Source organism: Heteronotia binoei, chromosome 1, assembly GCF_032191835.1.
Source record: "Heteronotia binoei isolate CCM8104 ecotype False Entrance Well chromosome 1, APGP_CSIRO_Hbin_v1, whole genome shotgun sequence".
Taxonomy (NCBI): Eukaryota; Metazoa; Chordata; class Lepidosauria; order Squamata; family Gekkonidae; genus Heteronotia; species Heteronotia binoei.
Window position 1 is genome coordinate 158,231,431 of NC_083223.1, and position 17,409 is coordinate 158,248,839.

At 42.3% G+C, this 17,409-nt stretch overlaps 2 protein-coding genes across 6 annotated transcripts in view; one reads left to right on the forward strand and one right to left on the reverse strand.

Moving 5' to 3' along the window:
- The window catches only part of ARID4B (AT-rich interaction domain 4B), a 176,088-nt gene extending 174,956 nt beyond the window's left edge, over positions 1 to 1,132 (reverse strand). For 2 of the 3 annotated variants that reach the window (XM_060243107.1, XM_060243100.1), the window contains exon 1: positions 835 to 1,097. The gene's annotated coding sequence lies outside the window, so the exon portion shown is untranslated. Of the gene's footprint in view, positions 1 to 834 lie in introns of all 3 variants that reach the window. The other variant, XM_060243094.1, reaches the window with a different exon arrangement.
- A 63-nt stretch (positions 1,133 to 1,195) lies between these two features.
- Positions 1,196 to 16,921, forward strand: GGPS1 (geranylgeranyl diphosphate synthase 1). Of its 3 annotated transcripts, none has more exons than XM_060243137.1 (4): positions 1,196 to 1,292; positions 3,300 to 3,402; positions 13,864 to 13,934; positions 15,835 to 16,921. In XM_060243137.1, exons 1-4 carry the CDS (start codon positions 1,257 to 1,259, stop codon positions 16,594 to 16,596), a joined length of 972 nt encoding a protein of 323 aa, XP_060099120.1. In that variant the 5' UTR covers positions 1,196 to 1,256; the 3' UTR covers positions 16,597 to 16,921. The 3 variants fall into 3 exon arrangements, with proteins under 3 accessions (XP_060099120.1, XP_060099100.1, XP_060099109.1); XM_060243117.1 differs by lacking the exon at positions 1,196 to 1,292 and adding an exon at positions 1,427 to 1,644; XM_060243126.1 differs by lacking the exon at positions 1,196 to 1,292 and adding an exon at positions 1,506 to 2,018.
- The last annotated feature ends 488 nt before the right edge of the window (positions 16,922 to 17,409 follow it).

Sequence of the window (17,409 nt, forward strand, 5' to 3'; positions counted from 1 at the left end):
CGAGCCTCGCACACCACGGCTCGGCTTCCCCCTCAGTCGCTGCCTTTGACGCCATTTCTGTCAGAGGAGAAACTTGCCACAACAACAACCGCTTCTTACCACCACACCACCCCCCGCCTGCAAAACCCCTCTCCGGGTACCGCCTGAGAGCCACTAGCCCTTCTCCTTCGGCTCCCTGGGAGTGGCGCCTGTCCCTGAAGTAAGGGGGGGAGGGAGGTGAGAAAGAGGAGCAGGTTCGGGGGAAGGGTGTCCAGCCACGACTGAGGCGCTTTTTCATCCATACAGACACACACTTCCCTGCGGGAGGGGAGGCTTCTCCATTGTACTAGGACAAGGAGCGAAGATGGGGGCGGCTCAGTAAGCCAGCTCTCCTCCTCCTCTTCGTCGCTCCCCCCCCCCACTACCGCGGCCCCTCTGCATCCCGGGTTAGGAGATCTCAGCAACCTGTCCCCCCCCCCCCCCCGAGCTGACTCCGCGGCAGGAGTTTCAGCAACAGCCGCAGCTCCTTGCCCAGAGCTGGTCAGCGACCGAAAAAACAGGGGATCGGGGCGGGGGGAGGAATGGCGAGGAGGCTTCCTTCCATTGTAGCCCCCACAGGCGGCTCCAGGACCCCCTCGCCGCCTTCCCTCCTCGGAGACCCAAAGGCTCTGGATCAAGAAGGGAGGGGGATATCAGCGAGTCCCGCCGCAGCCTCCTCAACAAGGAGAAAAACAACAAACCAGAAGCGCGTCTGCCGCTCTCTCCCTCGCGTCGCCCCTACAAAACAGCTTCGGCCTCCACCGAGGAGCCCAGCGGCCACGGGGGCTGAGACGCTCTTCCTCCGGGCTACGTTACCTTTGTTCCGCGGCTGTCGCCCGCCCGCCCGCTCGCGGGTTCCCCCTAACTGCGAGTGGGGGGTGGGGGGGAGGATGGAGCCTCCTCCCAACACAGGACTCGATCCTCTAGCCGAAATCCCGAATATAGACTAACAATCGTTGGCCGGCCGAGAGGACAGGCGGTGGCAGCTCCCGCCCTGCAATGGTGGGGGCCAATCCCTCTCGTCCGAAGCCCTGTGGCGACGGCGACAGCAGCGGCTCCGCTCCAAGCTGTTCACTCCCCCTCCCCCTCTAGATCCGAAAGTGACTGACAGCTCAACCCCCGCCCCCTCCCCGCCTTACTTGTCCGCTATTGGCCTCTAACCGCACAAGGGCCCGCCTGCTCTTTAACGCTATTAGCCTCTCTATCAGAAACACTGATGTAATTCTCAGACCAATTCTATGGAAACAGAGACTCGGCGCCGCGAAGCCTTCTGGGTAACATGGTTTTTCATGCCCCTGTTTGCCGCTGCATGGAGAGGGACTTTATTTTCCAACGGAACTACAGATCCCGGGATGCATCGAGGAAAGAGGAGAATGAGAAAATAGAGGCGGGGGATAGAGGGAGGGAGGGAAGGAGAACCAAATAGAGCTTATTAAACGGGCAGAGGAGGAGCTCGCGCTTGCGCCGAAAGGTCCCGGTGGCGTATTTTCCCCCATCAGGAGAATGTGGCGATTGAGGCGGAAGGGGGTGGGGCTTTGTGCTTGTTGGGGTAGAGTTTATGCGGGCCAAAAAGAGCGGTGGAGCGAGGTTAGTCCGGGCCAGTTAAAAGAAGCGGTGGAGGCGACGGTAGGTTATGGTCGCCGCTGTTGAGGCATATATTTTATGAGGGGCCCCTTCCTGCCCCGCCTATTCCGCGCGTTTGCTGTAATGGGCCAGAAAGGAAGTGCCGGGTTTCATATCTCCTCCAATTATCCCTCCTCCCCCCCCCCTCGCTTCCTCAAGCACGTATCCACGAGGCTCCGCCTTCCCCTGCCGAGCTTTATAAAGAAGGGACGCCTGCTTCGCTTAAAAGGACGCAATAGGTTTTTTTTTCCTGGTATTGTGCGGGATGGCGAAGTAGAAGCGGCTGACTACTTTGGAGCCTGTGTATGACTGTCCTTTCTGTATATAATGTGACTGTCATTTCCCCACGAGTAGGTATTCGGAACAGTTTAATGCAGGTCAGTAACTTGTGAACGTGCTTCAGTGTTGCCTTTTGTTTGTCAATTTAAAAGGGCGGCATTTCCACCCCACCTTTTGACTGCGTCTTTGTGCGCATGGAACCAGTGTGGTGCTGTCGACGGCTTTCATCCGCTTGCATTTGGAGACGTGCTGAAGTTCTAGAATGTGTCTTTCATTTTTGGTGTTTGATTATGACGCCGTTTTATTACAGGCGGTGTAGTTTTGTGGGGGTTTGTACTTATGAAATTCCTAGTGTTGGAAGTATTGTTGGCTTTCAGTACACAATTTATTAATGTCTGTAAAACAAATATCTGGAACAGTTTGCGTGTTTGGCCACAACTATGTGGGGTTTTTTTCTGAATTATCAGTCATGCGTCTGCTTTATTGTGTGATGTTGAACATTTTGACACACAATATAAAACCATAGCATCAGTTTTGCAGAAATGTAATGTATGAATACAGTTTGCTGTTTAAAATTAATTTGAATGAGTCTAAACCAATTTAAGTGCATGGTCTCTAAGGGTTTGAAGATTTAAATTTGGGTATTTTCTAAACAAAGTTTTGTTTCGTTTCACTGCAGCTGAACTTTTAAACTGTCCTGTGCTTATCTCTTCTGTGCCTGTCTCTTCTGCATATAGTGTCTAGGAAACTATTGGGAAGCAATTAGATATTCTGTTAACTGGCAAATAATATCCTGGAACACAAAGTGGTTGCTGAGTTGTTGTGGGACCATATTGCTATTGCAGATTCTGAATTTAGCTTGGATGAGGTTGTTTCAATGTGAAGCAGCTTTATCTGCAGTGCAGCAAAAACACTGAAGGTAAGGGCAAGTAGAGGAAAAAAAACACACAGGCCTGGATAATGCTGGAAAATATGAACTTCTTAAACCCAGGAATCTTTTGGGATGCATGAGAATGTGAATTCTGACACAATGGTAAATAAGATTTGAGCAGTACTGTAGTTTGAAAGGTTTATACAACTTGGAGGTGTGCAATAAGGCTGTGTTTCAGGGTTTTCATATTGCTGCCTTACAAATCTGGTAGTCTACTTGTCTTGCAGTCCTTTTACTTTTAAGTTTGTTGTTGGCAAGATGCAAATATAGCCTTTAAATCAATTCCAGCTTTATAATTCTCACTTAAGAATGTCTTCATATTGGCCTGCAGACTGTAATTGTTCCCGTACTTTGTTCTCCTGCATCCTATCCCATATATTCTATGGTGAGAACTGTATGTATTATAAGAAACATGTAAACCACAGTACTAGTCCTTTTTTCTAAACAGACTGAATCACCCATCAAAACAGAAACCTATAAAATGGAACAATTAGAAGAAACGTCTAAAAGAATTCTGTTGGAGCCATATAATTATCTACTTCAACTACCAGGTAAGACTTAATTTGTTAAATTCAGTAGGCATCTGATGTAGCAGTCCTACTCATCTGATTGCAATTTAACAGGATTTCTTTTCAGTCTACAGCAGGAGTGGCCAAATGTGCTTAATGTGCCACATAGATTAAATGTCAGAAGTTCAAGAGCTACAAGTCATGAATGTCAGATGCTTGAGAGCCTGAAGACAAGAAAAGCAGGCAAATAGATGAGGAGAGGGAGGCAAGGAGAGGTGGAAATAAAGCAAATTTAACTTTATTAATTCTCCAAGCCAGCCAGTGGGGCACGGGGGGCTTCAAGAGCCTTACACAATATGTGTGAAAGAGCCATGTGTTGCTCCCAAGCCGCAGTTTGGCCACCCCTTGTCTAAAGGCTAGGTTTTCTCCATCTCCAAAAGCAGCAGCTATTGCTTTTAATTTTTGACATTACCATGTTGCCATTGCTCGTTTTTGCTAACTTGCTGTCTATTTTAGTTAACTTGTTTGACAAACTTTGGTGAGGATTTGCGCTTCCTGCTCTTACTCTGCAGTTTCTCCTGTGCGGGTCAAGACAACTTAAGACCTTATTGTGTGCTGAGATGTCCTTTTGTCAACCATGTTACTGAAGAGCATAATGAGACAGCATTTTACAGCCTTGAGTGGGTTTGTTGGAAGAGACTTCCAGGGTCATTTAGTGCAGTCTGCTGCACAATTCACAAATACCTCCCCCTAAGTTCACAGACTCAGCATTGCTGTCAGATAGCCATCTAGTCTGTTTAAAAACCTCCAAAGAAGGAAAGCCTACCATCTCCTGAGGAAGCCGTTCCCACTGAGAAACCACTCTGTCAGGAAGGTTCTTCCTGGTGTTTAGTTGAAACTTTTTTGATTTAATTTCAACCTGTTGGTTCTGGTCTGACCTTCTGGGGCAACAGAAAACAACAACACACCATCCTCTAGATCAGGGTTTCCCAAATCCCCCCCCCCATGGCCCAGTTATTTCTACACTTCTCCTTCATAGCTCACTAAAATTTGGGGGTGGAGCCAAGAGGCAGGAAAGTACAAATATGCTTAAAACTCTTGCAATATTTTGTTTAGGAAAGTAGGAGAATAGTGGGATTTTGCAGTGCAATCTTAAAAATAAAACATCAAGCAAAAGCACAAGGATCACACGCAGAAAACTAAAAATATATAATGCTCTCAGCCTGGGAAAACATGAAATGACAGGGCATTTCAAGCTTCTTCCTCCCCACCCCCCCTGGTCTACTCAGATCAGCAATGGCAAGGAAGGAAGGGACTGACTGACAGAGAGAGAAGACGGGAAAAGACTGACAGAAAGAGAGAGGGGGAAGGAAGGAAGATGGGGAAAAGACTGACTGACAGAGGGGAGGAGTAGGAAATAAGGCTTTCCTTTGGCCACAGTCTTTTCCCCTTTATTGCCCCACACCTCCATCCCATATGCCTTCTCCCTTCCCCATTCACCCCTCTGCCTGTGTCTCAGCCCTCCCTCCATCCCGTTGCTACATCCCTCCCTCCTTGGCCTTTGCCCCCTCCCCCAGGCCAGCCCTCCTCCTGCTATCCTTCCACTTCGCTCTGGCCGGGCGCAGGCTCCTGGGGATGTCAGGGCTGCTGCTGCTTCAGCTGCTCGACCTGGGTGTCGCTTCTCCCTCCCCACCATCACATAGATCATCGGGGCTGGCCACAGCTCTCCTGGCGGCGCCGTCATCGGATGCTATGGAACCCGGCCAGGGAGGCTGCACCGGGAGGACATATTGAGCGGGACTGCCTGCGCTGCTGCTCCTTGTTGCTGCGTTGGGACCCCACTGGGCACACACCATCCCTGTCCCTCGCTGTTGGCGAGTCCAGTGGGGCCCCAACGCAGCAACGAGGAGCAGCAATGCAGGCTGTCCCACCCAACACGTCCTCCTGGCGCAGCCTCCCTGGCCAGGCTCCACTGTGCTCAATGATGGAGCTGCCAGGAGAACTGCAGCCAGCCCCGATGGTCTCTGTGATGGCGGGGGAGGGGGGAACGAGCGACACCCAGGCCGAGTGGCTGAAGCAGCAGCAGTCTCGACGTCCCCAGAAGCCTGCGCCCAGCCAGAGTGAAGCGGAAGGATGGCAGGAGGGTGGGGCAAAGGCCAAGGGGGAGAGAGATGCAGCAACGGGATGGAGGGAGGATATGGGCAGCGTGGCTTTCTCTTGGAAGGCATCCATGGCCCAGTATAGAGGCGGCCATGGCCCGGTACTGGGTCGGGACCCAGTAAATGGGAAACGCTGCTCTAGATGACAGCCCTTCAAGTGCTTGAAGATGGTGATCATATTACCTCCCAGTCATCACATCTCCAGGCTAAACATACTCAGCTCCTTCAACTTTTCCTAGTAGGATTTGGCCTCTAGACCCCTCACCATCTTTGTTGCCCTCCTCTGGACACATTTCAGCTTGTCTATATCCTTCTTAAATTGTGGTGCCTAAAATTGAACACAGTACTCTAGGTGAGGTCTAACCAGAGGAGAGTGATACCATCACTTTGCATTGTCTGGACACTGTATTGTCTGTTGATAGAACCCAAAACTGAATTTGCCTTTTTTGTTATTGCATCACACTACTGACTCATGTTCAGTATATGGTCCACTAAGACCGCCTAGATCCTTTTCACACAAGTCTCCCTCATCCTATATTCATGAAAGTACTTTGAATTATTATAATAGCTATCTTATACAATAAATAGAAGCATTTTTCTTCTAGTTGTATAAAACAGTGGCTTCTAGCTGAGAAGTAATAGTAGTAAAAGCTGGATTCACATTATGAAGCTGCTGAACATGGGAACTTGTAGTGTTCCAGAGTCCTTTATGCATGCCATATTCATCAGAATATTTAAGAGAGTTCCAACTTCCACATGAATCGTAAAGCTTAATCCTCTCAAACTACTTTCTGGTTTAATTAAACCTCTTGTAATTTAGCCGTTTCCAGAAGACAGTTGTCAGATCCAGCTGCTACTATAACTGTCCTGTGATTTATTTGTTTATTTTTAAAGTTTATACTCCACCCTCCCTGCAAGCAGGCTCAGGATGGATCACTGACTGCAGGACTAGCGTCTTAGGTTAACTTTCATATACTGTACTGACAGGGAAAGAAGTGGAAGGAGAGCCTACTACCTTGCTGGCAGCAGCTAGATAAGGTATGGCTGAGTGTGTTCCCTACCACATGTAGGTATTTAAGGTCTAGTTGTCAGCCAAAGAGTTTTTTCTAAGGGTTATAGTCTAGAACTGGAAAGAAGATCTGGCACAGATGGACAGGGATGACCAGATCTTGTCTCACCTCTGTTTTTCTTTCTCTTTTTGGTACTGTAGCCTGTTCTGGGTCCCTGCTGAGGAGAAAGAGTTATAAACAAAATAATTGAATACTAGCTCCAAGGATCAGAGGAAAGTGTTAGCAAAACCAGCATCATTACCCTTATTTATTTTAAAGGAGAAAGAGAAACAATTTAGCCTAGACAATATCTGTCTCGCTTGGGTTGCCTTGCTGTTACTTTGCCTGGTTGCCATTTTAGCAGTACAGTAAATCTGCTGATATGACATTACACTCACATGTGTAAATTCAGTGAACAACATCAAATGTCCCTGTCTGGCAAGTGGCTCTGTGCTCCCAGTGAAAGTCTTGCTTTTAGGATGAAAGCTGGATTATACCAGTTTTTCTACTGGTGCAAGGAAGAACACATGTCATTTTTGCTCAGTTACATACTCTTTGCAGCCCCATCTTGTGGATTTTTGTCTCCTGATTCCTTGAAAAGCTTTTTTGGTAGTTAGAAGGGAGCCCCTTTTGTGCAGGTTTAAAGCTGCTAGCCTGCAACTTGTTGCTGTTCAGCTTTCTGCACAGTAACTGACAGGTGCTTCAATCTCATGTGTTGGGCTTCAATGCATACCCCCCCCCCCCCAAACAGCACAGTCTAGAGGGAGACAGTAAGTTGTCCATGTCTTTTGAGTGATGATCTATGCTTCATTAGCTTTACGTAACTATCAAGGTGGCCTTCTGATACCTTGCAGTTTCAAGAATGGTCCTCCACTTCAGATAGTATCCTGTCATATGTATGTTGTCTCCTTGCATCACTCCCTGTCATTCTTCGAGTCTATTCAAAGTATCTTTCTATTCTATCCAACTTCGTTTGCAGATTATTCTGCAGCGCCGTGTTAAAATACTTCCATTTTTTTCATTTTACTGATCATGCTTCAAGACCATGTAGAACTGCACTCTGTAGGTGTCTGTATGTTTTACTGAAGATAATTGAATTCTCATCAGCAGAAGTTTCTTATGAAGACTGTTTTGTCATACCTAGTGTATGTACTTTGTGCTCTAGATCATTTTACCTGTTTCTATGCTTTCCAGTTTCTTATACTTGTTCAGTTTGCTTCTTTTCTGTACTTTTTAAAAAAGACTTGTCACCAATACTTATTTTATTTGCTAAAAGCAAATATATTGTTTTAATTGGGTGGATCTTATGTAACATGAGTGGAATAGCACTATTGGAAGTCAACTGCCCATATCCTTGGGAGGTAGTGTTTTTCCCTGTAGTATGTGGATGCAAAATGGGGTGGTTGGCATTGGGAGGAGTGAACTTCTGGAAGTTCCCTTTTCTGCTAGCAGAGGTTTAATCCTGTTTTCCTTCCATACTTGCTATTAACGTATTAGCAAAAATCATCACTTCATTTCCTTCCCAATTTAGTACTCCAGTCTACTATTTTATTGATTGTATCCTTTGTGGATTTTAAATACTACAGGGAGCACCAAGTGCCTTTGACATACTGTTAAAACTAATTTTGGCTCTTAATGTAATTCTTCCTTGGTTTTCCATACATTATTTTTCTGTCCATGTAGTATTTCTGGCTTTTGCAGTACAGTAAACATTTTATTCTAGGCAAGGCTTTTCTAGGTTAATAAATGCTACATAATTCTATCAGTACAGTTGAGTACCTGATCCACTTCAAAGTTTTGGTTTTGACCTTCAAATGCCTTAATGGTCTGTGGCCATACCTGTGGGACTACCTCATTTAGTATGCCCCCCAAAGAGCTCTATTCTAAGGTGACACTGGCTAGTGATCCCTGGCCCAAAAGAAGTCCGGGCCTGGTGGAACACTCTACCTACTAACATCTACACTTGCTGAATTCCGCAGGGCATGAAAAACAGGTGTTCAACCAGGCCATGGTTGAGGGTAGCAATGGTTCCTGACCATGGCCTCTTATTATGCCTTGTTGACCCCTTACATGGGATACACCCTGTGGGCGAGTGATAAAGTTGTATGCCATTGACTGTGTACTATATGTTGTATTATATATTTTATTTGTTTAGCTGTTATTAATTTACTACTTTTCATTTGTTACTGTGTTCTATGTGATGTACTTCAGGGAGGGTGGTTTATAAATTCAATAAATATGATGATAATCAGATTTTATGTATGGCTTTGTTTTCTCCTCTTTGATCCTCATTCGATTATTTGAAGCAAATTGGTTTTAATGTTATTACTTTCAAAGGACAACTGTTTCTGAAGTGTGGTCTGATAAACTTATAACCTAATGTTTTTGGCATCTACCTGTTCACCTATAATAAATGGGTGTAACTACACTTTATATTCCTTTAATTAGAAAAGTCTCTGTTCACATTTTATTGATCTTAAATATTTTTATGAAGGGGTAGAGTTCTAACATGCTGAAGACTTAATGCACGTATAGAACAGGAGAGAGCTGTTGCTTTGCATGAGGACTGTAGCTGACAATGTGTACCTTAATAACTTTTGGTGCTACCACTCAGTAGGTGTGTCACATCTAAAGCAGGTGGTTGGACAGGTTCATAAGGTCCTGAGTCCAAGAGCACCCCTAGACTACGGACCTGTTCTTCGAGGGGAGTGTAACCTCATCGAAAATGGGTGACACCTTAAATTGTGGGTCAGACCTTCTGTTCACCAAAAGCACATCTATCTTCTTGAAACTAAGCTTCAGTTTATTAGCCCACACCCTCTTCAGAACTGCCTTCAGGCACTGCTTTAGGATTTTTACAGCCTCCCTGGGATCTGCTGGAAGTGCAGCATAGAGCTGAGCACTGTTCAAATATAAATTTAACATAGTGTTTTAGAATTAAAAACTGATATAGTTACAAATGCTTGGTGCCTAGTAGCCCAAATCAGAAGTACCAGCCGCCCTGAGCCTGCCTCGGCGGGGAGGGCGGGATATAAATAAAAGTTATTATTATTATTTTTGTGTAAGATTGCACAAAATTTGCAGTATAGCAAAATAAGGAGGAAGGTCTTAATTCTGTATTTAGCATAACTGTAACATGATCAGAAATGTGTGTGATAAAGTTGTATCACAGCCTAGGGCACAACCAGCTTAATGGAATATTTTAGCTTTGCAAATACCCATGCCATTTTTCCTTTTGAGTTGCTACTGCAGGAGATTGTTAAAAAAATAGGACTATCTTGGGTGTCTGTGATTAGTAGCAAGATAGAATTGCATTCCACACTGCTGATTTCTGACAAAATGGAGTATTGTACATGGCCCTATTGCAATCAGTAATTTTCTAGTTATAGCCATACCATACCATAGACCTTTATTGGCATTAATATAAGAATACAGTATACTTTAAAACCAACAATAACACTATAGAATATAATAAAACCTTAAAAAAACAGCAAAAGTTAAATGACATAAAATAGCTGTGGGCTATGCATGAGTAAAAGCCTCTCTGATTTGGATCGCAACCTGTAAAAAGCAATCAACGTGAGTAGTGACAAAGTTGTGTTTCCCGTGGAGTAAAAAGCGAACCTTGGCATTGTCAGAAAGGCCTTGATGGTCAGAGAGCAGAGCATCTAGGTATCTTGCTCGTGGACTGCTATAGAAAGGGCAGTCCAGAAGAACATGAGGGACCATTTCGATGACTCGGCTACAAGGGCATCATCTAAGATTGCGGGGGTTTCTGTGGTATCTTCCGGAGAGGATGGCCAATGGTAATGCATTAAATCTAGCCAGCATGAGTGCTGCTCTTTGGTGAGGATCAGTTAAAAAGAGGAAATAGGGAGCTAAAAGCCCAGGAGTTTGGGATAAACCCAGATAGCTTGGGGAGCAAGTTTTCCGAGCTGCCTCAGTCAGACGTTGCAACTGGATATCTAGTAGTCTGCGTTTGATGGATTGGAATAACGCAGGAGCAGAGGATAGATAAAATGCATCCAAGGAGATTCCTATGGATGTGATTTTCTTTTGGATCAGGGTCAACCATTTGGATGCATGATGGTCCATCAGCCTCAAAAAGGTGAAAGAATTCTGATCAGAGTTAAATAAAAGGCGCAGCCAAAACTTAAAGATCAAAAGCCAGGCGCGAGTTTCCAGCAGCAACAGTCCAGTTTCCATGCAAATTGCAGCATAAGGAACACGTGTAATCCTAGTATTTTCCTCAAAAAGGATTGTAGGCCTTCAGTGGTGTAGTCGAAGGCGCTGATCCATATGGGGGCGCCATATAAGAGTTGGGGGCTAGATTTTGCATTGAAAGCTCTTAGGGCCATAGGGACATATCGGTTCCCTTTCAGATAAAAAAAACGGGCAATAGCCAGGGCACTAGTTCTTGCCACTGTTAGAGCGCACTTACGATGGGTTGCCCAGCTCCCATTGTAGGAAAAATTAATCCCCAGATATTTGGTAGTTTTGACCTGTTCAATAGGGTTTCCCTGGACTGACCATAATTGTTGTTTCCAAGATTTAGAGAAAACTAAAATCTTTGTTTTCCCATAATTCAGGGTTAACTCGTTATTGAGATAGGTCATAACTTGTACATGGCCCTATTGCAATCAGTAATTTTTTAGTTGTGTGATGTCAGGTGCCTCTCACTGTCCTATTATGCCCTGTTGCAATATGTTAGCTCTTAACAGAATGCTGTCCTATGGAATGGAAAACTTCAGTTGAGTTCTTGCTTTTAAATATGAGTATTATATAGTTATATAGAATAGGTAACTGTGTCTGAATAAATCTAGTGATTACGTGAAATGGCAGTTCTGTTTGTTGGAGTAATTATGAATTACCATGTTCCTTGCACCTAATACAATGGCTAAGTTTTATTTGGATATTTCAAGACTTTAAGTTTTCAAAGATTTTATTGATTAGCTATATTGACAATACAGAATAAATATATGGAGAAACATTTTAACAACCTCCAATATATATTACTGAGCATATAAGCATAATAAATCCTGTATGATATAATTAGAAAAATTCAACATAATGATATTGTCAAGAGTAAAAGTCCACTTCATATAACCAAGTTTACTAACCAAAATAATACACAAAATATTTTTTCAAAAGCTGATTCTGAGGGTACTGTCTCACTGCACCCCATGATGATGATAAGAAATATGAAATAAAGAAAGTGAACTAAGAATAACATTAACAATTATAAAAGTAAGATATAAATAAGATTAATAATTCTATTCAAAGATACAGAGAGAAAGAATTTGTCTAGAAGTTGAATTCCCTGGTAGGACATCATGAGCTGAAATATACTCCATAAATGGGAACCATTTTTCTTCAAAAGAAGTAGATTTATGGTAAATGTCCGATAGGGCTATTTGGTCTGTGATTTTTCCATAATTGGTCCCATATTTTTGTGTACCATAACGAGATTGAAGGTGTTGTAGATCTTTCAAGACTTAAAACATTAAGTTAATATTACTGAAAGCCAGTTTGGTGTAGTGGTTAAGTGTGTGGACTCTTTCCTGGGAGAACCGGGTTTGATTCCCCACTCCTTCATTTGCAGCTGCTGGAATGGCCTTGGGTTAGCCATAGCTTTCATAGGAGTTGTCCTTGAAAGAGCAGCTGCTGTGAGAGCCCTCTCAGCCCCACCCACCTTACAGGGTGTCTGTTGTGGGGGGAGATGATATAGAAGATTGTAAGCTGCTCTGAGTCTCTGATTCAGAGAAGGGGTAGGGTATAAATCTGCAGTCTTCTTGAATCCCCAAACATGCAACTAATATATGAAATATTTTTGAATACATGTGCTCATTAAAGGTAAACATAAACATAATTCAATCAAAAGTATGTTGCAGAATGCAGTGAATGGGATCCACTTCAGTACTTGAAGTCCCACTTATTCTAATATGACAGATATACCGGTAAATGTATGCCTTGAGCTTGTGCTTATCTTTTTCTGTTAAACTGAAAGGTAGAATTATTCAGAAGGAATTTTATTTGTCTAATTTTTAATTGTGTGTTGGGTTTTATAGATATTAATTGTATATTTTATCATTGTAACTTGTCAAGTTGTGAACCGAGGTGAACGAAAACACTTTAAAGGAATAGCGAATGGGATAAAAAATACATAACCTGAAATGAATTGTGCATACTATGTTCTGTTACATTTGAGTAAATGTAACAAGATGCCACAGTGATTCAAATTTCATGACAGGAAACTAGTACTTCGTTTTTGGCAATACATTTATGGCGATCTCGCCCACACACACATTTTTTTCTTCTGTCTTCTTTCTTGTTGAGCAGCCCCTTTACCTGCTTCCTTCTTGTTTGTCTAAGGCTGTCCCACGCAGTCACTTTATATTAAAAAGGGAAAGGTAGTCCCCCGTGCAAGCACCAGTCGTTCTAGACTCTGGGGTGACATTGCTTTCACGTTTTCACGGCAGACTTTTTATGGGGACTAAGGGAAGAGACAAAATCTGCTTTTGAAATGAAGCTCGAGGCTTTTGAAAGATCAAAATAAACACAATATTTTATTTAACTTGGAGGAGAAAAGGTCAGGTGGAATCAGGTATAGGATGTATGAGGTGAATCTATAATAAAACTGGCATAACTTTGTATTCACACAAACACCAGATAATTCATTGTGCACAAGTAAATGTTTCTGCTATTCAGCAAGGTCTTTAAAACTTTTAGGGGGAGGTGAGGCATTGTTTTCAGTTTCTTCTTTAAACATTCAAGCATAGGCTTCGGAGTTTCATCAACATGTAAAGTTTAGAAGGCAAGAACTTACAACCAAGTTCCCAAGGAGAGAAGAATCAAAACTATCTGCAGTTAGATTCAGCTCTTTCTCGCAGGTGCTTAATTGAATGGAATGTGGCTGATTGGAAGCTGGTACTGGGCTTCTTGACACCCCTCTGCAGCTGGTGTTATCTGCAGTTTCACAAGGCTAACTTGCTCTAACTTTAGCAAGGCTGTTTCTGAACTGTATTAACCCACAAGCAGGCAGCAGTTGAAACCTGACAAGAAATTTTAGGGAACCAGTTTTCTTCACAGCTTCATATTGCTCAGTAGGGTCTCCCCACCTTCAGTAGCTGCTTCAGGGGCAAAATGCAGCCTGGAGAAGATTATCTGCTTCTGCAAACTCCTGTGTTTGGAGCTTAGTTCTAACCCATTATCCATAGAGAAATATTATACTCAAGTTAAATTTGAAATTCCAAAGCTACATTAAACTTTGATGTTGTAATTGTTTTTAATTACAGGTAAACAAGTCAGAACCAAACTCTCTCAAGCTTTTAATCACTGGTTGAATGTTCCTGAAGATAAACTTCAGGTAATTTATATTCATCACTTACTTTGGGTCTGTTTAATAAATGGCATTTATATTCTTTTTAAAGTACTTTACTTTAATATTGACTCCTTCTATTGTTCTTTACATATTTGAGTAAGTGGTGTGGTACCCTTGTAGCCAGCCCCCCAGCATTTCTCTGCTTTGATGCATTGGCTGTGTACAGCTCTGTATCATTTCTGGGCCCATATTAGGAAGCAGAGAACATAAAAAATGTAGACTGCCTGTAAATACCCACATTAATACTAAAACATCACTACATGAGATATAGAATGCTGCTGGATTACCCAAAATGAATGGAATGACTTTGATTAATTGAGGAAGCTAAGTACAAAAATAAGATTCTTCTTAGCCAGAACTTCCCAGAAGTCATCGCATGTGCCACTCTTTATAGTAACCTATTTCTGGGTTCAGTGCTGCCTCTTTGTGAGTTAAGTACTTAAGTACTATCACTTACTGTGCCCCTCACCTATCTGTTATGTTATAGCACCATAATGTTATATTTATAGTTTTTAGCTTTATATGGTTTTAGTTATTTTAATATGTAATCCTTGGTTGCTGTTATCTGCCCTGAGTCCATTCACAGAGAGGGCAGGATATAAGTTTAAATAAAATAGGTAGTTCCATTGGCTTTTCCTACACTTTGGTCACTTCCTTCTGTTTGGTCTTGGAAGCCATACATATATAACTGCAGGAGTATGTTACTACAGTGCAAATGTATGATTGAGTCCAAAATCCATCTGTTCTATTTCAAACTGTTTTCTGAAACAGTTGAACATTTCAAGTTTTCAAATGGTGCTGTAAAGCTTTTGAAATTACTTGGGAGAGCTATGTGTACCATGTTAAGAGCAAGCCAGCAACACACACCTAAGAGATGTTCAATTTTCAGAAATGTTGAAGCAGAAGAAAAAATGAGGGAGGAAGTAGAAACATTTAAAATATTGAAATATATGTGACAAACTTATTTTACTACATATAACATACACTACTTTTGCATATTTATAAGATTTATAAGTATAAATGCTTTTTTTCTAGAAGCAAAATTTATAAATGCTCCAGTACTTTGTAATGCCTTAGTATCGTTTTAATTTTTGCTATGCAACACATAGGAAAAAAATAAAAGTCAAAAATTGATTAATTTTGTAGTGGGCAAAGTTTGCTGCTTGAACAGAGGTAGTCTAGTTTAGTCACTCACGGTAGGAGTACCAACTGTGTGGATGGACATCAAGGTAAATTTCATTAAATGTTTAACTCTTTAATAGTGTTATATTATAGATTGTAAAGAAGCAAATATATGCCAGCAACTGTATCAGCAGGTGTTAAGGGGCAGCCAGTTTGGTGCTGCCCCTTAACACCTGCATATATGCAACTTACCTTCAGTCATGCAATAAAGTTCTCGTACAAAAACGATTTTTTTTTTTTGCATCTGTACAACCAGTCAGAAGCCCTGCTTGGCAAAACCATACCTAGCCCCATTCACTTTCTAAAAACACTTGGAGAGTGCTGGGAAAGGTATTGGTTGGTACCACATTAGGATCCTGCTTTAGCACATAAGAGAAGTCTTTGTCTCTGGAGCAGATTGGTAGCAAGTACAGGTAGAGACTGGGCTACTATGCCAAGACAACGTTTATAGACCCAAGGTCTAATAGTTATGAGTCTCAGCAAAGGAAATGCAAGAAGGATTGAGTGGTGAGCTGCCTGGACCTGATATGTTAAAGCAGGGAACACACATCCAGGAAATAAGATCTAACTGAAGGGCTGATTCTCACTTTACGTTTTGGATTTAGACAGGAAAATAAATAATCCCTTTTGTCAAGTATGAGCCATGTGCTTATATAAAAGTGAAATACTGGACTTCATTACTCTTTTTCTCTCTCCCCATTAGGTTATCATCGAAGTTACAGAAATGTTGCACAATGCCAGCTTACTTATAGATGACATAGAAGATAATTCAAAGCTTCGACGAGGTTTTCCAGTGGCCCACAGTATCTATGGAATACCATCTGTAATAAATTGTGCAAACTTTGTGTATTTCCTTGGCTTGGAAAAGGTTTTAACACTTGATCATGCAGATGCTGTAACAGTATTTACTCGCCAGCTGTTGGAACTCCATAAAGGCCAGGGCCTGGATATTTACTGGAGAGATACTTACACCTGTCCTACAGAAGCAGAATATAAAGCCATGGTTCTGCAAAAGACAGGTGGCCTTTTTGGACTAGCTGTGGGCCTCATGCAGTTGTTCTCTGACTACAAAAAAGATTTAAAACCACTTCTTAACACCCTTGGGCTCTTCTTTCAAATTAGAGATGACTATGCAAACTTGCACTCCAAAGAATATAGTGAGAATAAAAGTTTTTGTGAAGACTTAACAGAAGGAAAATTCTCATTTCCTACTATCCATGCCATATGGTCCAGACCAGAAAGCACACAGGTGCAGAATATTCTACGACAGAGGACTGAAAATGTAGATGTAAAAAAATACTGTGTACATTATCTTGAGAATGTGGGTTCCTTTGAATATACACGGAAAACATTAAAAGAACTTGAGTCTGAAGCTTACAGACAGATTGAATCTCTTGGGGGAAACCCTGAGCTAGTAGCATTAGTTGAACATTTAAGCAAAATGTTCAAGGAGAATGAAAACTGACACCAGTTGTTGGGCATGTTGCTGGAATCAAAGAAACAAATGAAACTTGTTTCTGCCATTGATGCATAGGGACAGATCTCAAATGTTTTTAGGGATAATGGGCTTTTGGCTATATACTGGATTATCTTTGACTTATTTTCTGGTGCTCATATAATACTGCATAGTTACAAAGTTAAATATAGGTACCGTCTTACTCTAGCACTTCCATTTCTTTTTTACTGTGGATTTATTTTCATTTTGACCAAGGCATGTATTTAGAAACCAATTACAAGAGGACATGGAAGTTTCACCTTCAGTGTTTTATTAAATTTGCATTTTTATCCAATTCTGGTTTGTCCAAATACATAGCCCTGAATGTGTTCTCATTTCTTTTTCCCTTAGCTTTGGGCTTTGTATGTTTTAAAATTGAAATATTAAGATTGTGGTGGGAAGTGGGTAAATTAGTCCAAGGCGTAAACTGTAAAAGTAGCAGACCCCAAGTACCACCATCCCCCATATAAAAAGCTTATACCAGGTCACAATGCCTTGGCTTGGATGCAAAGATTCCACTAAGTGAGGAGTTGTGGTTTTTTTTCCCCATCTGTAGCTTGCTGAAAAGAGCTTTGGGGTTTTAAGAGCCCTTTCCACAGTGATCTGTTTTAGGGAATATGTGAGGATTGGTGAAGAGGAAAGGCTGGTGATGCAGTATGATCTTTGGAAAAGTCAGTGATGTGTACTCCTTCTAATGCAGTATCATCTTTGGATCCTAACCCAGGATAAAAGGCAAACTAGAAAGGTTTGCAAGTCTAGGGTGGTTTATTCAAATGTTTTTCA

Coding starts and splice junctions, on each gene's coding strand:
- GGPS1 (XM_060243117.1), top strand. CDS start 1,522: ATGTGGCGATTGAGGCGGAAGGGGGTGGGGCTTTGTGCTTGTTGGGGT. Junction 1,645..3,299: donor AAGAAGCGGTGGAGGCGACG/GTAGGTTATGGT, acceptor TTTTCTAAACAG/ACTGAATCACCCATCAAAAC. Junction 3,403..13,863: donor TTATCTACTTCAACTACCAG/GTAAGACTTAAT, acceptor TTTTAATTACAG/GTAAACAAGTCAGAACCAAA.